The 22,764-nt window shown below is 42.1% G+C and overlaps 1 protein-coding gene across 1 annotated transcript; it reads right to left on the bottom strand.

The window, feature by feature from the left end:
* Positions 1 to 3,150: 3,150 nt before the first annotated feature.
* Positions 3,151 to 21,070, bottom strand: LOC108920986 (ubiquitin-conjugating enzyme E2 H). The gene is made up of 7 exons (XM_018730158.2): positions 20,746 to 21,070; positions 10,616 to 10,692; positions 9,601 to 9,675; positions 8,866 to 8,905; positions 8,236 to 8,288; positions 6,902 to 7,030; positions 3,151 to 6,665 (listed from the first exon to the last, which is right to left on the bottom strand). Exons 1-7 carry the CDS (start codon positions 20,796 to 20,798, stop codon positions 6,541 to 6,543), a joined length of 552 nt encoding a protein of 183 aa, XP_018585674.1. The 5' UTR covers positions 20,799 to 21,070; the 3' UTR covers positions 3,151 to 6,540.
* Between the last annotated feature and the right edge of the window lie 1,694 nt (positions 21,071 to 22,764).

Genomic DNA, 22,764 nt, shown 5'->3' with positions numbered 1-22,764 from the left:
AAGACATGCAGATCCCTCGGTGATCATTGGCGTAAGACGTGTCTTTATTGCTGAAATACGGTATATACTGCTCTGTTCCTACCCCGTCGATCAGGAGGAAGAAAAAACAGATCGATCAGTCTTGTCTGACTACGAACATGGATAAAAACGAGCAGAAAGTGAATTTAATGGGAGAAAATCTATCAGTTGTACTTTACGGCGACGACAAACAGTCTATTAATACCATCTGGACCTCCAGTGACTGTCGAGTCCCGAAAACCATTAAAGATGTGAGATTTTTCGAGCTTTTTTGTGTATTTTTTTGGTCCTCAGGCCATTTGTCCTGCTTTTCACTTTGTACGATGTTTGCGTCATTAACTTGTCATAATACCGATAAAAAGTTTGGCCGTAGAATTTCCCTGTGGGATTTTATAAACGTTTCATTCATTCATTCATTCATTCATGACAAGAAGAATCCAAGCACCACGCAGTCGAACCCTACTTGTACATGTAGCTACTGTGCATCACTGTAAAGCCGGAGAACGCGTGTTGTGTTTATGAGCTAAAACATATTTTTGAAAAACAGAACATTTGTCACCTTTGATCTCCTCCTTTTAGGGCCACACGATCATGTGAAAGTTGCGGTTGAGTGCTTTTATTAGAGTTTACCCTTCACTCGCTCTGTCTGGGCACAATCATGTATTTGGACGCATGTGGTCACTCTAAAAGGGTTTTTTTGTTGTTATTATGTGGCACTTGTGTGAAATGCACAGGGATCAGGGATCCGACAGCCGCCTTGTCCGTCAGCGAGTCCATCCAGCAAGTAAAAGGGCGTAACGAAGCTGTAGGTCGGAGTCGCAAACATCCATCGGAGCCGAGAGCTGGAATCTGAGCCGAACTTCTAGTGTGTCGCTCGGACTCGTGTGTCACCGGGACCAGGGCCGAGCAGCCCTTCCGAGGTGTGGGAGGAAACCGGAGCAGGTAGAAGCGGGACTCCCGGCTACTGAGGGTGGGGGGGGGACCGCAAACACTCATCTCATCCTTAAAGGACTGAATGATTCAGTTTGGGAGCAGTTTAGTGTGGGAAAGTGCGGCTTACGTTCATTTTTTTTTTCTTCATTTCGTGATGTCCCTCTGCTGTTAAGTGTTTTGTAATAACGTATAATTGAAAATATACCGCAGATTTTGTAAATGTACTGGGGATTATTTAACTCCATCAGTCTTAAGGGTACATTGTACTAAAATTGTGTCACATGAATTTTGTTCTTTATTTGGGGGTGGGGGTCCTACTATAACAGTGGGGAGAAAAAGTTTTGTGCCGAGTTGTTTCTTTATATTAAAGCAAGACCGAAATACACACGTAAACATGCATCTCTATAATGGATGCAGTAGAATAGAATAAGGATGGGTGGATGAATGGATGGATAGATGGATAGATGGATGCCTTTGAAGCTACGTGATAGGACATGGCAAATGACCACCGGGCTGTACTTTGTGCTATTAGATGATCCGCCCGGAGACTCACATTACGTCATTCAGACCCCCCACCCCCCCATGACCAGCGCATTGCAGCTGAACCGGCTCTAAATATTTAATTGATGCGATCAAGTTTCCTCAGCCCTGGAGGTCAGGCCTTGAGAAAGGCAGCCACCCCCACCCTTTTCTGAAGCCAGACCCAAGGCACCCTTTGGACACCCTGATCCAGGCTCACATACCCCACTCAGGCCAAGGGGTTGGATCTGAGATCAGGGGCCTACAAAGAAGCCACAATCCTACAACTACAAAGGTATAACTATTGAAAGAAGTCCAGCTCCAAAACACATATCTCACAATAAAACCAATATACTTACTCAAAAATGTTTAGTACCGTACAATTCATCAGTTTATTACTTCACATGAATTAAATTATAATAGTAGCAAATGTAAATGTTGCAGAGTTCTGAATAAGGAAATTAGTTTCTATCTTTATTGCCAAGGAAAAAGGCCAAGTCAGCATGTCAAATGACTCCCGGAAAAACGCTGACTGCTGCATCACAAAATGTTTTATAAAAGAGACGAACAGCCCATAATATTTTTATTCCTCCAGTTTCCATTGCATTTGATGCTACAACAGAACTATCAGCGCGGACCTGCCACGGATAGCGCAGCTACAGCGCCCCTGCTGGGCATCTTTGGTAATTAATAAGTTCCAGGTTCAAAGGGTTTCAAAATAGCCTAGGAGAGTCATGTTATAATAACAACAATGACTAAGAGCTTACATATGGCTGAGTCTGGGCAGGTGGTCGAATATGTCGATTTCCTTATTAAAGAAATAAAGGCTGTCCTCAGCATTTACTACAGGTGTGCTGTGGAGTCCATCCTCACAGAGTGTATTACATCCTGGGGTGGCAGCTGCTCTATACAGGACAAGAAAGCCCTACAGAGGGTGGTCAAAACAGCTCAGGGAATCATCGGCACACAGCTACCAGCAGTCCAGGACACCTACACCACACGCTGCCTCAGAAAGACGATGCGCATCATGAAAGATCATAGTCACCCCTCACGGGCACTTTCCTCTTTTCTGCCGTCTGGAAAGCGGTTCAGGTCTATTCGAACCCACACCGTTAGGTACAGGAACAGCTTCTACCCCCCTGCTGTAAGAATATACAACACTCACTAATGTGCCACCTTTTGTAACTGGAGTTCTAGAGTTGGACTGCTCCTTCCAAGCACATTCATAGATTACATTCTCTGGCTGTCTACGTTATTTATTGTTATTTGTTATTGTTTATTAGCATTACTCATTGTTATTGTTATGTGCAGTATTTCTACTGTTTTTGTTCATAGTCTCTGGACAGGCATTCAAGAAGAATTTCATGATACTTGTACCTATGACAAACTTGAAACAAGGGCTGCATGGCTTTAATATACATTTTTAATTTTTTTTGTAGTGTAATTCCGCAGTACCTAAATACTAGGGGAATCTATCTCAACCCACGAAAGCAGTACACTGGATTTTGACAACAGAGAAGTCTGTACGATGTGGATAAGAGTCAGAGACAAAGAGAAGTGCTACTTCGTGTGAAGAGTTAGACACGTTGTTCAGTGCCGAGGCTATACTTGAATTTTGCTGCCATCTTGTGGCCGACTGGCGTAAAAACACCCGGAAAAATGAAACCTTAAGTCGCACCATGCCATGGGAAGCTTTTATTTTTTTCATGGTTAGTGTGTCAGAGCGAAAAAGAAATACCTGTTCCGAGCGGGAAAATTTGTCAAATATTTAAAAATATAAACCAAGTTAGCCAAGAATTTCCAATGAAACTTAACAAACACGTCTCAGCTCAAGATTCATACACATTTAATGTTTTTTTTTTTATTGAAAAAGAAGTTATTACAGTTTATTTATACACAACTATTTGAGAGGTTATAATCCTAGAAGGGGCATGTGTCAGTTGCGACAAAAACATGACTAAAAACTCACAATGCAAAGTAAAGCGAAAGGGGGGGGAGAGACACTGAAGAGGGATAAAGAGTGGCTGCAACTGTCTAGAAAGACTCGGAACGGACTTAAACACCCCCTTTTCAAGTATTACACACCCGGCACCGGATACACAGCTGCTACGATGATAGACCGTTCCGCGCCGCCGATGTGGCCGCGGAGCGCGCGCGACCGAGAACGTGCTTCCGCCGAGCGCGTGGCCCGCGCGAGCCGCCACAGGCCTCTTTGCGGTCCGCTTCGGGACGTGCGCGGGAGGGCCGCCGTTCGCACACGGTCCAGTCCCCGTCGACACACGGACAAGAAGCAGCCCGGAACAGCCAGTGACGTCATTTCATTCGTTTTAATTCGCACGTGGAGCGCCTTTAGTTTAGATTTCTTGGTTAACACCTTAACTTAAAATTAAATTAGGGCTTTAGGACAACTTTTCCTGTGGGCGAGAAAGGCGGCGATGTAGAGATTGTCCAGTAACACTGACGGGATGCGCTGCGCTGCTCCTATTAGCGTACAGAGAGAAAGCAGCTGGAGAAAAGGCTCTTCTGCGGGACACTGGTGACGTAGCTCTGAGCTCGAGACTGACGTCACACTGGTCCACAGCTCCCACGAGTAGAGCCTCCTCACATTTGTTTTCTTTCTCAGATCACTGTAACACTACACTGCATACACTGGAAGTAAAAATATAAAAACCACTGACGGACTTCAAATAAATAACAGGTTTAGACTTCTGAAATGGTACAAGGCAGATGAACAACAAGCCCTGGACTGAAACAATAGCCCATAAATATGATTTTGAAAAAGCCATGTTATACCATAAATAAAGATGGCCAACCAGGGAGAAAAAACAAGCAGTCGCTGACGGTCAAGCCGGATAGTCAATGGTCTGACGGTCAGCCAAATATTTTAACGCTTCCCTGGTGTCCAGAATCAGTTTCTCCGTTGGACATATTTCAAAAAAGATGACCCAAATTCTCATCAAGACCCAACGGAGATCTTAGTGCCTTTATTGTAGAGACCCATAGCAGAACTAGAGAGAACAGGAGGGAAACAGTTAAGGTTTTATTCCAACGTGGTATCGAATGCATTCTACAGGTTTTAACTTCTGCATAAGAAAACTGACAGATTTGTGCAGCTCATTTTCAAGGTGAAATTGAGTCAATCTGTGTCCCACAACAAAACAAACAAAATCCTCGAGGGATGTCAAACATCCACAGACCTGTAAACATCTTCTGAATTTGCATAAAGGGGTGAGCAGGGGTATAAACATCTTTGGGCTTCTTTTGAAACCAAAAGAAAATAATCTAATTTATAAATTTTCCCATACAGGACATTACTTCAAACAAGCCATTTCTGTGAGTAATAAAACCAGACTTTATTTGAATTCACCACCCAGCAAACTAACTATCCCTACATAAGTCAAACACCTATATATAGTTTAGCACAAGCGATAGGCAAGTTGATAAGTTTAATCACATTAACAAAGACCTGAAAGTTCCCCTGCAGTTACCACCTTCTAGTGAAGAGTAACCAAGTAACCCACTACGCTTTACACATGTTACTCTAGCCTTCAAACAGAAGCCACAATAGCTGAAGTTTCTTTTTAATAGTATACTAGCTGAAAGCCCTACACAACTTCACTTCTGTATCATGCCACAAAGTACAAAAGGATGTTAAGAGACAGGAGAGAGAAAGCACAGGTTTTCCAAAAAAAAAACGAGGCGATAAACAGAATGAGGTTTGGCAGTTGGAGGTGCGTTGGGTGAGTACACGCTCCGGCAGACCAAATTCCACTCACTGATGGAACAGAAATATTTAAATGTCCCTGTGCTTTACAGACAGCACCTTGCCCTGTGAGCCTCCCTAGAAGTGCCCATCTTCAGGTCTCCAACAGACAGAAAGAAGCCGCCCATCAACTGCTCCCAGAGCTGACTGCGTAGACTGAAACGGGCACGTCCAGCTGCGCAGCAAAACCACGGCCATGGCCCTGCCATGTGGGTCCCAGCGGCACAGTTTTTTCCCAGCATCACCGTGCAAGTGCTCGAGGCCGGCAAAATGACAGGACGTGCAAGTTCCGTTCGCTAAAGATGGTCTCAGAGACACAGGCCCAGCTTCCTACAGACGCAACTGAAGGGAGGCAGTGCACAGTGAAGTGCTATTCAACATAGCAGTTGGCAAAGCAAGTGGCAATTTGCATCTCGGCAGCACGCTCAAACTACCACCTACTGGAAGAAAACCTTGTACACACTCTGGGCAAGAAAGTTGTCACAATCAGCAGATGAACTTACTGGCCATAGAGATTCAGAAATGTGGAGGCCAACGATCGCTTCTTTAACATTTTGTTAATCGCAAGGCATTGGTAAGGCTCAAACAACAGAAATGGATCGTCCAAACAAAGAATCGTGGCATGGCAGCTTTCAATATGATCCAAAGGCGAAAAAAGATGGTCATTAAACTGTTTGAAGCTGCATTCCCATCTTTAGGAATTAAATACCAATGACGTGTGAGAGGGAGAGGGGGAGAAAAAAAAAAAAAAAAAACAAAAAAAAAAACTTCCAAAACTGCTAATTACAGCAGAGTACAAGAAACTAAAAAGCAATGAACCTGTCACACAATGTTCTGGCTCTATATCCAATCAAATTTGAATATTTCCAAATAAAAAATACATTTTCTAATAAAAGCGAGAGTTTAACTGAAGAGAACTTCACAACGTCACAGCCCTGATGTATTTTTTTCTCCTCCGCATATTGGTCACTGAGAGGCTCTAGCATTGCCCGCGGCCTCCCCAACCAGAGGTCCCCGTCTTGCTCTAGAGTTCAGCCGCCGGTGAGTTAGGGTGGACTTGAAGACAGCGAACAGCATGCAGTCGGGCAACGAGGCACTACCACAGCGGAATGCAGGAACGCAGATGAGCCTCGGCCGGAGCAATGAGAAATGAGGAACACCTACAGGGTGAGTTACACACCAACGCCATATCCATAAAAATCCTTGTTTTAGTCATAAAAAATTGCCTTGTTTAAATATGAATATCATAGTCTGCTTGTCATGGTTAGGTAATCATATAGTCTCTTGTCTAAGGGAGCCCCATTTTACTACAATTCCATGTCCTGTGCCTCATCTTCCGAAAAATCTGACATGGAGCTCTCAGATGAGGAGTCCCCTGCGCCCTCCTCCTGTTCCTTCAGTGCCTCCTCTGTTGCATATTTCTGGATGTATTCTGTAGCAGGATGGGGGGGGCGCGGGGGGAGAGAAGAGTACAGGTTAAGCAATGGCACAGCCCCAAGATGAACACTTCAAATGATCACTGCAAGATCAAATACAATGCCTGTGAGCAGCAGGGACAACTTGGTGCACTGCTAGATGCCAGGCAACTGACTGGAATTTTAGGGTACATGCAGAGAAAGAGGATTTTGCCATTGTCATAATTTGCAGAGAGACTCAAGCAATGCTGACCTTTGATTTTCTGTTTGTACTCCTCTGGTCGGTGGAGGTACATAGCAGCTGCGTCCCCATTCAGGGGATCGATTGGATTAGGGTATGCCAACAACTGTGGCAGGAACGACTCAAAGATATTGGTAAGATCTGCAGTAGGAATCAGAGACATAAAAGAAATCAATAAATACAGATGACAAGGGCCATTAAATTTTCCTATGAATGTCAGCTGTGCGTTGGAGTACTAAATCAAGAGTGTCAGACTCCATTCCTGAAGAGATCTGCATCTGGTGGTTTTCATTACATGGCACTCCCCTGACCAAACTGTTTATTTACTCAGTTACTTCTTTAACTGACCATTTTACAAAGTGACTGATCTAAGGTTAGAAATACTCTTAAAATTATTTCTCCCATTTACATAGCTGGGTAGTTCCTACTGGAGCAATTCCAGTGTTGGTGTGTTGCTCAAGAGTTTTATCTTTTAACAGTAATCTATTAAGAGTTAACCTAACATGTTTCAGGTGAACTGACAAATCTAAATTGCCCTTAAGAGTCTTTTTAACTGTGTGTGTGATTGCTCTGCTATGGCTTGGTATCTCACTTTGGGTGTATGTCCACCTTCCAGACCACTGTGAGCCTGTAATAACCCTAATTCTGTACATTCCTGAAAAAAAGATAGATCCATACTTATGTTTCACCAAAGCCCAAAAACAGTACTAAGAGATGCAAAATTATACATTTAAATGTAACTTGTGGTTAAAATAAAAGAAAAAGAACAAATGGGAACTGGATGATGCTATGTGATGAAATAAGGAAGAATTCCCTCATACACAATTGGAGTTTTGCCCTCCTGGTCTAAGCCATTCCAACAGGCAACACATTTTCTTTTGTAGTCATTCCACTCACTGATGTTAGAACATTACTACAAGTTTTTCCTTGGCACTGTGTGCGAAATAAATGCGCTTATCCCATGAATGGCCTCATACATTTTTATAAATTAATCCTTATTTACAAATACAATCAGTATTCCAAAGTTTTCTCCCTTAGTTTCTTTTACAAACTATTGGTTTCCTATGTGGTAAGGGGGGGGGAATGGCACAAGTGACACTAACAGCACTACAGTGACATCTGCAGCAGCAGCACCAGCTGTGCATTGTTAATCACTGCTGAAAGAGCAAGCTACGGACATGCTGCAAGGCCTCTCAATGACCTTGACTGTGCAAGGAATTACCTTGTTAGCAGTGATGGAAAGTAAGAGGATTATGGCTCTTTGCTAAGGGCACAAGTTTTCAACCCCAGGCTCTCTCTCATCAACAAGCCTTCTGAATAACTGGCCTAACTTTCAGCCAACTCACCGTACAGGGCTGTCCATGTCTGGTTGATGACATCTAGACACACGGTTCCTGATCTGAGGGGACAAAAAGACAGGACAGCGATGCTGTTGGAGATGAACACCTACATAAAAGGTTTGCCTTTATCCCCAGGGCCTCACAAACATTCATCAGAACACAATGAATCCAGACCAAGTTGCCAAGCTAGCTGCTACCAATGCCTTAACGTGGAGCGCAGCCTATGACAGCACCATGTCTTAACAAGCAATACACTGGCTCTGCGGAAATATGGGCTTCACTGTGTGTTTCACACTCCACAGCTCAATAATGCTTATAACTTTTACTGCCAAGAACAGGAACATCAGAGAGGGATTGTTTTATGATCTCAAGGGAGCGCCTTCCTGTTCTTCACTGGGCTGAGCTTTGAGAAAAGCCCATTAACTGTTAAACCTATGCCTGTTTCAAAATGTGACCATAATTCATGGTCCACAAACTCGACAAAGGCATTAAAGCGTAACAGAGGAAAGCTATGGATACCAGTGGCTTTCTGGTTTCAACCTGTGTTCCCATATCATGTGAAACAGGCTACAATTAGGACAAAAGAACATAGTTATCAATACACAAGGCCTTTAAAACAACAACAACCCCACTTACGCTTCATCAATGTTGGGATGGAAAATTTTATTCATGAATCCTGCAGGAGAAGAGGATAAAGTCAGCACACCTTGAATTAGAACACTTAAATTCCATTCTTACAAGATGTGGTCAAACTGCTAAAAATATTACAGAGATCAATAAGTGTGAATTTAATCACAGACAAGAGAAAATTAATGATGAACCAGAAGTTTTTGTCTTTTGTCTGATGGAATCATGTTGTGCATGACATGGGACTGCTGTTATCTAGCCAATGGTGCTGTCCCTTGGACCCCTCTGTTCTTCATATCTCTGTGCTACCTACAAGTTGTTTCGTACAAACTTTCAGCACTCACCCTTTGTACTTACTAAGATGTACACCCATCACTGATGCTGTATTGTGGTAGTTTTCACATTTAACTTATTTATATCTATGTCCCCTCCCTTATAGCATAACACACACACACACACACACACACACACACACACACACACACACACATCGAAAAGACGCATTGTTCGGCGAGCTTCCCTTTGGAGTAGTCTCCCAGGATGCTGTTTGTACAGACACTTGGAAGGAAAAAAGGCCCTGATGGATCAGACTGTGCATCCATTTGAACCAAATTCCATGACACCCACTTTCAATGTTGATGCAGTGAGACAAATTCAATCTGTTGACTTCATCTGAATTTTCCTTTTTTTCCTTTTCTTTTTTTTTTTTACATAATGCAAACAGAAGGGAACCCATGGCAGTACCTATAGATGGAGATTTGAAGGGGTATTTGTCTGGTAGATCTACTCGCACCTTCCACACACCCCCCTCATAAGGAGCTATAGAAATAAACCACACAGGTCATTATTAGAAACAGAGGACACAGAGCTGACGGGTGGAACCACCAATAAGGATGAAGCAACAGATCACAGATGAATTACATTTTGTAAAACACTTCATTCAATCAAGCCTGTTTCATTCAAGAAAGTTTACTTTCATCACATACTTTTGTTTATGAGCATCTTGTGAGCTAAAATTAAATTTTCCCTTTAAATTTGAACACGAGTTTCCCAGGAACTACTGCTACAGTTCTATGGCATTCCAGCGATAGATTAGGGAATTAAAAAGCAGCTAAATGGAAAAGCAAGTAGGATAAAGACAGGCTAAACTGGCCCATACTAGGCTAAAAGGATGTGGCAACACTAGAAACCTGTATTTATGTTATTTTAGAAATTAGCTTCAGTCAGTTTTGCCTACATTTGCCCGAGTTTTGTCTATCCTTACAGAAACACTGACGGATGAAATAATGACAGAAAATCCTCCCATCATTTTCGGCTATAATTAGTGTGTGTATTTTTAACAGTTGTTCAGAGAGGAAGAATGATGACCATTTCCTCCTTCTGAGCAGGCGCAGCCACATCACTGCCCCACCCTTAGACTGAAGCCCCCTCCTAATCCACTTCCCTAAACTATCATGGCTGACCCCTTGATGGAGCATTGATAACTATGTACATCTCAGGAGCTGTTCTGTGGCGTATAACATGAAGGAAAACCAAACATACGCAAGTGGGAGGTTAATCTAAAAATATACTTTATAAAGCACAAGACTAATTATCTTTAGACTCGCAGAAAGATGCCCTTCATGACCTAGTTACTAATCATCATTTGCCTCCTGTTACATCATCTTATATTCATGGAACAAAAGAAGGTTGGCGCCTCTTCACATATAGGCTGCAAAAAGAATGGTAGGGAAAGAGTGTTCACTTAAAAAGTACTTACTTCCTTGTGGTCCATAAAACTTCACTACGAATTCATTGAGCCCACTAAGGATTGTGACTTCATGTTTGCTTTCAATACTGAGCAGTTGTCAAGGACAATACACTTCATCTTTGAATTAATCTGTACAATTTAGGTGTAAAATGACATTTTCACATGCACAATGAAGAGAACTGACACATAAGCAATTTCAACTGCTGCTTCTGATGGACTTTTAGAGTAAAACCTCAAAGAGGACTACTTAGCAGACCTACTGAGGAAAGAAGTTTGAGTAACAGGGGCATCTGCAAACATATCGTGGATGAAGCATAAGGCTCCTGACAACCTGTGGAGGCCAAAGGATGCACACATGCCACCAAAGAGACAAAGAAGCCCCCCTGCAGTCAAATTCTCAGAGCTTCCAGAGGATCACAAATTTAACATGTAGTACAAGGATGACTGCAACCATCATAAACAGATAAATAGCAAGGCTGCTATTGGCTTTTCTAAAATTCCTCTCAATCTGTAGTGCTACACTACTGCCGCTGTAAAACCCCACAACGCACTTTTCCTGAATGACTCCGGTACAACTCACCCAGCTGTATAAATGGGTATATATTCTAAGCTGCTTTACATTTATTCATTTAGCAGACACTCTTGTCCAAAGCAATGTATATCTCAGCAAAAGTACAATTTATGCATTACATTAAGAAAAGGAGACGTAGCTGCAGACATGAAAGTCTCAAGCAAAAAGGGAAAAGCAGAGAGAAAAGAAAAAAGCACCAGGTACATAAATAAGAAACAACTGAAGGTGATATATTCAATGTATCTGGCTCCTCTATGCAGAAAAGACAAACACGTGTTAATGATGATGAAAGTGCAGGACACATTACATAGTGCATAATTCAGCAAGATGCAGAAATAAATATTTATAATTTACAAGAATTTACTTCACTAGTCTTGAAACAGAAACTTGTATTTGAGTCTACTGGACCAGGACACCCCTCCCCCTTTACACTGCTTGAGCAGTACTTTGAAACGCTAAAGTGAGGCCATGCACTGGGGAGAGGGGCCTCTCAGATGGTCCTTGACAGGACCCCTATGGGCTACGCTGGCAGGGATACGTTCACCGGCTTTGGCCTCATCTGCATCTCCAAGGCCTACTGGGGGTTGAGTAGGGAGCAGTGGAAGCCACATCCTAGGACGGCAGCAAAATCCCTCACAGCCCTCACCCTGCCATTTGTCACAGCTGTCATTCACAGTACTTTATGGATGGATATATAAACCATCATGCTTGCCAAAACAGATGCCATCCTTTCACAAAGAACAAGCTCTATCAATGCCAGTGAGGAAGACAGTAACCAAGACCCCGCTGTCAGTTCTCATTGCCTTCTATACTGCATAAGTTCTGGATTTCAACCTAACAGGTCAATACCACTATAGAGCCCTTCTCAGACTATTCTTATATTAGTGTCTTGGCAACCCAAAAAGTGGGCATATTTGGCAAGACACATTTACTCAAAATGCAAATGTAATAAATTCTTAAATAATAAAGTCTACTCTTCAGAAGTCACATATAATCATACTTGCTACAGATAAAACCCTAAACAATTCTACCATAATTTTAATCTTCAATCTGGGGAACAAGGAATAAATTACACAAGCTTATACATAGGCAGGTGGCATTGTGGGAAATAGATTTTTGTGACAGAAGGAGGTAAAAGTGTGTTGGATATTTTAGTGCCTTGGTCTGCTTAGTACCAACCTCAGGACTCCAGATGGGAAAGACACCCCACTCTTGCTGGGTTCTACCACAGGGGAACATTGCATCTACATCTGACAGCTAATTTAGAATGCAAAACCCCCGTTTCCTGCCAAAAATCATGAAGATTGCAGACGTATAAACAGCACAACTACAGTCACCAAAAAGTCCATGGTACATACTGCTGGCTTGCAGCGTGACCAAACATCCATCCTTTACTCTCCACCTTCATCATCAACACACCAAAAATGCTCTGCACCAATCATTCATATAGTATTGTTTTTACCAGAATATTTAAAATGCATGCACACATCCATGCATCCACACTTACAACTGTCACAAAGGGGGGGGAGTTGGAGCTAGTTACACAACCCCCACACCTTGCTAAGAGGGTTTTAAGGGGTTTAGCCCCTATTTACCTGAGGATTTAGTGCCCCAGTACGTTCCGGCAGGCAATTAAAACCCCTGGATGCTCTGTGTGCTGTCCCCGTCACCTGTGACAAGGCTCTGTTCTATAGGATAAAGAACACTAACACTATCACTTGGTAAGAATTCCTGTTTGTTACACTGCAGGTTATAAAACAAACCTAGTTAAGTCATTGACATGTGAACGAGCAGCTAACAGCATTCTTTATGATCATTCCAGCAGCACTGACTTTCATTCTCACTACAACACCTGACCACAGGACAGACCCTATAGTGGCTACCCCACATCCAAATGGATTGGTGGTGCTGGCTTCCATCAGTTGTTCTAAATTTCATTCCTTCCTTTTTTCAACATTCATCTCTTCTCTTGCCTAGTGGGTACGCATGCATGTTCACACCAACACCAGCACAGCATCTACAGGCAAAGCTGTGCCTCCTATTCATCAAGCATTCATTCTAGTGGGATTAAAGCGTTCCATAAGGAGCTTTGGTGGACATACCATATACATGTTCCCTGCAGATATCCATCTCAGAAAGCATCATTCTGTTTCCTTAGAGAGAAGGATCTTTTGCTTCACTATGCAGGACCATGCGTCACTGCAATATAGCCATAGCACTTAAAACAAGGAGCTGGTCAATGGCGTCAAATTGGAACCAGGTTTTACTGTCCTGGTTTTGTTATGCTTTTAGTTTAGTTCACAACTTAAAATGATTTATCCATATATACAGCTGGGAAGTTGTGTTGCTAGTGCATTTCAGGATAAATATCTTTCTTAAAGCTACAAGGAAGCAGCTGTAACCTGTACATCACCTGCTGTCCCTATATATGAAATTATATACGTAATATCACAAATTTGTGTCACAGTTATTTTTAGAGTGTGTTCAGTATCATAGGCAGAAGAAGGAGGGTGCTGAAGCTGGCGAAAGAGCACCTAAATGGCTGCAGACCAGGAGATGTGTGCCATAGGTTCAAGGCAGCACTACCTGAACCTGGTAGTACCTGTTGGATTGCTGGAGTCTTACAGCCCTAGTTTGATTGCCTAGGCCAGGGTGTCTGACGTTGAAAGACTCGGAAAAATCCCATAACCCAAGGGTACATCACTGATTTGTGACACTCCAGATGTGACCCAAATTTTTTATATTATTTTTATTACACACAAGTCTAAGGAATTCAAATCTATTTGAATTCTCTTCTGGGCAAGGTTAAAAATGATCACACTGCAAGGGTTGTGAGTGGATCATATAAATTAATATTTCCAATGACAACCTGTGGCTTTGGTGACATTATAAAATTGCATTTTAAATATCTAATTGCTTGTTGCACTGCTCTTTTCTAACACTTTTCCTGGAAAAGTCAGATTTACCCAGGAAAGCTACTGTCAGTTGCCGTAGATGGGCTAGGCATTTCAGACGTAGACTGCACAAGCAAGACTGAGTCTCTGAGCCACTTTCTGAATCGCACCCCTCTTTACATATCAAATGTCTGTCCTATCTGAGGATCAGACATCAAAACTGACAAGGAAATCACTTCCTGTTTTACAGTGAGGCGCTGTAAAAGGTCAAGCGTCCCATCATTTCAGAAGTTCCTAGAAATGAAAAATCTATCCTTCAAAATGTTGAGGGCCATTGTGATGGGAGATTAGGAGGAAGTCCCTGCCCTGTTACCCCTGGCAACAATGACACTTTACTTGTCTGTTCAGCAGGCCTCTTTACACACACCATGAAGTCCTGAAATAGTCTCCCTCCCGCTCCTAGCCCACAACCACCCCACCACCATTCTTTTCAATCAGGCCAACGAATAAGCACCTGTACCAAAGCACGCAAGCAAAAAATATATACTCAAAGCAATGAGACAAAATACATTGCATTTTACACTTACTGACTAACAGACATTGCATGCACATCCCCAATGGAAGCAATACCGCAACAACAACATAATTATTAACTTGTATTTAGTTGAAATCTTTGTCCAAGGTGACATTTCACCTATTTCTACAGCAGGATATTCTTAGTGTGTCAGTTCAGGGGAAGAACCTTGATCAAGGGTACTACAGGAGTAGGACACAAACCTTCACGCTGGAACCTTCACGTTGCAATGTGATAGTCCTATTAACTGCTACCCCATGTTACTTCACATTTATTTACTTATGAGAAGCTTTCAACAACTTTTAACTTCTGCTTATTTTCTTTATATTAAAAAATAAGTCAAATTGCTCCTGCTTGCGGCAACACGGCTTCAGATTCAAATTTTGCAATTTCCCCGAATCACACAGCAACATATACACAAAAAGTGAACTGTGTATCTATGTTGTGCAGCAACTGCGGATTGGGGAAAGTGTTCTGACAAAACACCTTTGCAACAGCAATAATTACTCATTTCATTCACTAAGCTCGGCAATACAATTTAAAGACCATAATAAAATAATTCTTGTTAATCAGTAATTTGTAATACAATAATCACAGAAACTTATGTGACTCATTACTTATATTCTCAAAAGCACTAACTGTATTGTACTAGTCATGACATTAGGTTAAACTGAATGCAGAAATCTGCTAAATAAAGAACAAAAGAGGTCCGAACCTGGCTACAGTTAGGTCACCGAGGGCACCTTTACCTCACTCTGGCCTCTCTGCCCTCTTTGAGCCATGACTGCACTCCATTAATCACTGCAAAACTGCAAGACAAAGACAAGCAAATCATCTACTGTAGCATAGCGTCACAAAGAAGGGACACCTTAATTTAGTAAAGGCATTGCATTCACAGTCCTGCTTTACTGTTGAAAATGAAAAACAGACTCCATTTCAGTGAGAGACTGACAGCAAAAGGTCTGGCAAAAGTGCTCTATACTACCATAGCAGAAGGGTACTTATGCATTCAAATTACAAACTAAATCCTTCCCAAGTCACTAGGAGAGCTCCAAAGCCTCTGGATTTGTGCACGGTCAAGTGCAGGGAGCAGCTAGAAGGTACTAAAAGCTGCACTAACCCAACCTGATACAAGCAAATGGCACCATCATCATCCTGAGCTACCAAACTGAAGACCATGGTAATTCTATACAGCATCATGGACCTGAACTTTGGCAAAGGACAAGCAGACATGTAAACCACACTGAACACAGGTACCGCACCAAAAAAAAAAAAATAAATTTAAAAAAAAAAAAAAAAAAAAAATCTTTCCCAGGTTGTTCACTCGAATTTTTTTAATGCCAAATACTCTTCCTAAGGAACTACTGGGAGAGGAGGTGGAAAGGAGAGGAACATACAATCAGCTGAAGGATCCGAGAACACAACCTCTCACCCCGACCCCCACTGCAACCACCATTGTCACCCACTGTATTACGCCAGGCCTGTCTTCCAGAGCCCAGTAAACAGATAAATGGGAGCATTACTGAACTGTTGTGGGGAGGGGGAGCTGTTTCAATACGCTTACAATCTGGTTATTTCAGCTGAGCCAAGAGGAATGTGGTCCTCACAGCTCACATGAAAGGACACTGCGGTGAGGGGCAGGGTAGAGGGTTCATGCTGTTTGAGTAGGGGTACAAAGCAGTGCCAGTACATAGCAATGTCAGATGAAGGTGGAGGGACAATAGGTGGAGCAGGACAGAAAAGCTGTGCATTGGTATTCTAGACAGACTCAGCTCTGGCCCACTAATGAGAGAACCCCCGGGGTGCTTCCTCATTTGTGTCTACTCCTCTTTCCAAAACAGACCATACAACAACCAACATACCCCAACATGCTTCAAAAAAAGTACAACAGGACCAGACATCTATAGGGAAATTTGAGCAGCTTCTCTGGGACTTTTCTACATTCCATACAGCAATTAGAAAAAAAGCTGACATTAAATGAAACGGGATACTGACAATGACCAGTTATTACAGAACCTCCCTGCAAGCCATATATGTATTTATACTACTTTAGAAAACTTGGTAATTTGTACTCTTTACATCCAACCTGTCAAATCCAAGAAAAGAACTACTATATTTTCCTCAGGCTCTAATTTTTTCTAAACAAGATTTTGCTCTACATAGCAATACTCCCACACATCAATGTAAGTGAAAGGTAGAACTTTAAAATAAACTGTATAGTAAAGTATGAAATAAACTATTATCTTTACTATAACACTAGCAATCGCCAATATTTGCATATCTGTTTATACTGTTAAAAGCTCTGAGCCAAAAGGAAATTTTAACAAAAACTCTGCCTAACAGCAGGGGTATTTTACACCTCCTCTTTACAGCTGGAACTAAATATTGGTCCATGAGACAGGTTCTGTAAAGCTAATCCAGCTGAGCAAAATGACACAAAGCCTCAGCCTATGAGTGAAAAATGAAAACATCAATAAAAAGAGATAAGAACTCGGCAGCTGCAACTGTTGTGAGATGAAGAAATAAAGGAAAAAAACAGTAGGTCCTACGCAATGCTGCGAAAGGCTCTATTATTACACAAAGCCTTTTCACCTCACAGTCAGTCAGTACCTACTCATGTCTGATTTGTGGTCCTGAATTACCTTTAAGCGGCACTAACGCTTCAAATGGAAGTCACCCCGATAATCACCACAAATACCATATTTCAACATTCTTCCACACGAAGCAGCTCAGTTTTAAGTGTTACCTACCAAGGAAAACAATCTCTAACCTTGACGTAAATTTCAGGTTCTACAGCACAGAGAAGGCCATCTGCCCTTTCCACTTACAGCTCAGCACTGGCACAGGTTTACTAGCATTCTGCTCAATCAGTGAGAGCCCCCATCTCCAGCATGGCACAACGCAAAAGAATCAAGCAAGGCCACACTGAGCGGCAAACTAAATCATGCCTAGACCCAGAGGGAGAAAACTAAATTAATTCTTTAAATTAAGGGCCCTTAAAAGTTAGAGGAAATTTCAAAACATCTCACTTCTTCAACAATACTGCTTTGATCCTTAAGTTAATGTAAGGTGTACATGTTCATGCACTATAACTTTAAGGTCATGCCCAAATAAACCTATGCACAGCTACTACTGTAATGTAAATGTTTATATATATATCTCAAAATAAAATTACTGTAGGTGATCAGGAATCGTGGATATTCTGATAAAGTTTTATGCAGCTACTCATGTGATGAACCTTGGTTCATATGGTGGAAAGAAACAACCTGCACTTTAGATATAAACTATTAACTGCACTTTAGAATCACGCATCTGCATCTATGTCTCTCTGCTAATGTAATGCACATATTGTATTTTCTATGGGATGTGCATTGCTTTGGAGAAAAGCATCTGCTAAATGAATACATGCAAATGTAAATATCCAACAACTCTGCAAGGCAGAAGACAGTAACAAGAAAATCCAAACCAACCTTGTTTCACCAAATGCCCTAATCACACTTCATTGCATTTATTCATTTAGCTGACACTGCTCTCCAAAGCCACTTACAATGTTAAGCTACTTTCAATTATTTACCCATTTATACAGCTGGGTAGTTTTACCTCAACCCCAGTGTTTTGTTTCACAGCAACAAAACGACAAAGAGCTGCAAATAAAATGTGAAGGAAAAACTAATCAAGGACAAGGAAACTATAGTTTTATCAATGGCTGAACAAAATGTTTTACATCCATAATACAGTGCACCTCAAACCCGCATTTTAAAAGTTGGCCCCAACAGATCTAATCATATTTACATGTATTCCGCAGGAGAAGGAAACACACAGTTCCTTGCATTCAATGACTCCTAAATCCAAGCAGTGCAGATGAAACAGCCCTGGATTGCCCTTATGAACATGTTTGGTTGTGTCTGCCATCAGCTGTTCATTTAGCCCCGCCCTCTGCTAGTTTCCGGGTAGTAACAGAGCAGCCAATCAGCGTGCGACTTCTCGCTGCAAGAGGACAAAAACAAAACAACTGGCCCTCACCATCTTCCAGCCTCCCAAAAACTTCAGGAACTACAGCGAAACTATTTACCGAGTGTGCGACACATGACATATTGAGACAAAGTCTATTTGTGAAGAGAAAAATATCTTTCGGAGGCACCAAGCTAGGGACTTCTTGATCGCAGAGGGGCATTTATCACGACCATGTTTTTCTGATCATTGATTGCAAGCGTGTGGTTATTACAACATGGTAAGAAACACCAGAGAACGGAAATAAGTGACAAAAGGAAGCAATGGTGTGAACGTTTTTCAGCGACCCACGCCAGGAAGAAGCCCATCGCTTACGGTACCACGCGCGACACGCACTGTTAAGCCGCGAGGACGTCGCGTGCCAGTTCGTCACAAGAACACGTTATGAATATGACAGCATGCTGTCGGCAGCCGGCAAACAACGGCCGTTAAAAGGCACAAAACGGGCAAATCCCACGTATCAAGAACGGAAACTGGAAACATGGTGGAGGCGAGATCCTTTCCTACAACTGCGGTTTTTTAGCACGAATCATGCATAAAAAGAAAAAAAAGTGATGCCACCATAATTAACTTTTCCGTTGCCAATTCCAAGCAAGAACGCGAATTCCTATTTCAGTTGAGCTTTCGAATGTGGCGTCTCGAAAGTGCTGGACAATAAATAATCGGAACCACAATTTAAAGAAAATAGCAACAGGAAGAAGGGCGATAGAAACCGCACATCCAAAACAACTTTCGTGCGCTATGAAAGTAGGCAGCTAATAAGGAAAATGAAAATAGAAACAGCCTTGTGTATGTACAAGCACAACATTAATATCTGTGTGTGTGTATATATAATATCTTCTTATAAATAGCGAGGGAGAGCGAGAGAGAGAAAGCGAGACAGCCGTACTAAACCACGCTAGAATAAAGAGTGGAAAATAAAACACTGTATTATTTAGATCCTCACTCACATTACAGTTGCATTTCGTTTCAGTTTTTTTCTATACGCTATTATTATCTGACCCGCTGAACAAAAACAACCAACAGGGCCAGAAGTCCATAACAGCTATGAATAGAAACAAGAAGGTTTTTTTTAAAAAAAAAAAAAAACCTCATGCATATTTAAAGGTAGAATGTGTTTTGGCAACAGCCTGTAAAGAAATGTTTAAATGTTAACGTTTACCAACCTAGGGGAGTGACTTCATTCACGGCTTTTCATGCGACTGTAAACAAAGAATGTGTACAGTTTAAGGAAATACTCCTAATAAACACGCCTGTGTCAATGGTCATTCATGTACGTCTCCAAACTGAGCACCGAGGAAGCTTACAAAAAAATAAATTTTTTTCTTTTTTTTTTTTAAAAAATCAAAAAAAATCTGCAAAACAGTTTAGCCAGGAACATTTAATTACACACTAATCACTGGAACAGCCTCAATACATCAGCTCCCCCCCCCCATTTGTAGCTATTTATATATTTAATTTCTTCCACCATTAGCCGTCGCTAGCGAAGAGCCAGCCATTCTTCCCAGCAGCAGCAGCAGAGAGAGACACATTTGAAATGTTTACCAGGAAGACACACAAATGTACCGCGAGCACGCGAGTTAAACCGTTTAAGCACGAGATCATGGCTGACATGACATGATGGGGTTGTTTTCATAACACAACTTATTATGGCATTTAGCGACAGCTAGCTAGTAGCTAGAACTGGCTAACAAGTAACCTGCTGGCGTAACAATACCTGTGATTTCACACACTCCGCAAACAAATGACAAAAGCAGTGTCCTAAGCGAGGAGGACCACGACGCTGCGGGGACTTGTCTCGTCTCACCTGGACCGCACCGTCCACGCGTGAAAGACACAAAAGCGGTCTGCTGAAGGGACGCCTAGGCCACCGTCAAAACACATTTTTCACTTCTGTTGTCACAAAAAGGCAACACATCAACGGAACGTTACTGTTTGCCCAGGAAACGCGTTTCAGGTAAACAAATGACCACAAAACAGGTTCAACTTGTTAGAAAAACGGCGAAAAGGCAGTTGTCACGAACATTCCTAGCACGGAGCGAGAACACCTTTTCTTCTCTTTCTGTTGTTTATGTTCAGAAAAGGATACAGTTTCACCACGTCGGTGTCCATTCGTCTTTTACCCGGACTTGGAGACGACATTTTTATATTCCCCTGTAGAATAACTATCTATTGAGCTCCTCTCTCGGTCGTTTGATCGCTGGAACTGTTTTATTGTTTATTTTTCATTTGCCTCCGTGAACTGCAGCGTGTGCGAAGCCTTTCCACGTAGCCCCCACTTCTCCGTGGCTATTTCTCACTGTCTTGGTATCCCTCGTCTCCACTAAAGCCTCTATCCCTCCGCTGGTGACGTCAAAATAATGCGACGATACAGTCATCGGAGGATTTATATTACGTCATAATAACCCGCAGCCTTAGAAATTGAGTTTTAGCACAATTTAATTGCAATGTTTGGAGTGTTGGGGGGGGGCGTCACTAGCAAATTCTGAACAAGCTTTTCAAATTTCGTAAATTACTGTAATCCTCATAAAGCGCCACCTTTCCATTCAGTTTGATCAGAGAACAGGAGAGGTGACACTACACCAACACCAACACCAACACCAACACCTGCTTCGAATTGTTTGTTGTGAACTTGTGTAACAATAACACGCTTTTGGTATGTCTCGGATGCACAATTCAATAGGATGGTGCAAAATTCAAAATAGAGTTCTTCAAAAGTTGGCAGTTTGTCTTGTGCTTGTTAACAATACTTTTTTTTATGACCAAAGGCCTAACAAAAGTTTCCAGCACTTTAGTTGAAAGGATTCAACATTATGATGCATCTACACATGTTGTCTGATGCAATAGAGATAAGAACATTAGGAACATTCTTAAGAACATTCTCTGCCATGTGTGCTGGACATTAATGGCCTTAATGTGTCTTTTAATTCAAGTGAATAAATTGCATATACTGCAGCATGCAATTTATAACACAGTCCAACAATAAGTATCATGCCAAGCTTTCAAACCAAACTCACCTGTGCAGTTCAGCACCTGTTAAAAGGTATGGTTGCATATACGCTTAAACACACACACACACACACACACACACACACACACTTTCTGACCCGCTTGTCCCCTACAGGGTTGCGGGGAAGGGGAGCCTAACCCGGCAACAGAGGGCATAAGGCTGGAGGGAGAGGGGGACACACCCAGGACAGGACGCCAGTCCATCGCAAGGCACCCCAAGCGGGACTCGAACCCCAGACCCACCAGAGAGCAGGACCCAGTCCAACCTACTGCGCCACCACGCCCCCTGACAATTAATCAAATTTCACAATAAATGTCCAGGGAAAATGACACTTTCTAGCCTCATACTGATTTCTGTCACCCATAATTTAAATGTGAATGTATACAGCTGTGAAATGGTATATTTGATTAAATTTAAGCAACAATATTTTTATTGTATGGGGGTGCGGTGGCACAGTGGGTTGGACCACAGTCCTGCTCTCCGGTGGGTCTGGGGTTCGAGTCCCGCTTGGGGTGCCTTGCGACGGACTGGCGTCCCGTCCTGGGTGTGTCCCCTCCCCCTCCGGCCTTACGCCCTGTGTTACCGGGTAGGCTCCGGTTCCCCGTGACCCCGTATGGGACAAGCGGTTCTGAAAATGTGTGTGTGTGTGTGTATTTTTATTGTATTTTTAAGAAATTATTTTAGAAAGCAGCGAGCTAAAGTTTGTATTTATTTTGATTTTTTCACATCCGGGATTATATCAGTTGCTCCAGCCACTGGTACTTGTACCCACAGGTTTTTTCCTCCCCTTCATTGTAATTTTGAAGATTTTTTTTGTTTCCTCTCCTCCCTGGCCAGATGGCTGAGTCTGTTAGCTTTCCATATTTGTCTTATTGTCATCTGTATTTGCCTTAGTGTATTAACATTGAATTATATTGCAATTTGTACGGGGCTTTGTGTTCAAGAAGAGCTCTCTATAAGAAAGAAATTAAATTGGAAATTTCCTTTATACACATTACTTTTTTCACAATACATTCTCAAATTCTAGGCTTTCAGTGAAGTCCACCTTTTGACTGCAACTGCTCCATGTAAAGTATCCTGCAGCTGCACATAGGTTCA

Source organism: Scleropages formosus, chromosome 21 (assembly GCF_900964775.1).
Source record: "Scleropages formosus chromosome 21, fSclFor1.1, whole genome shotgun sequence".
Taxonomy (NCBI): Eukaryota; Metazoa; Chordata; class Actinopteri; order Osteoglossiformes; family Osteoglossidae; genus Scleropages; species Scleropages formosus.
This window is presented reverse-complemented; position numbering and strand designations above follow the sequence as displayed.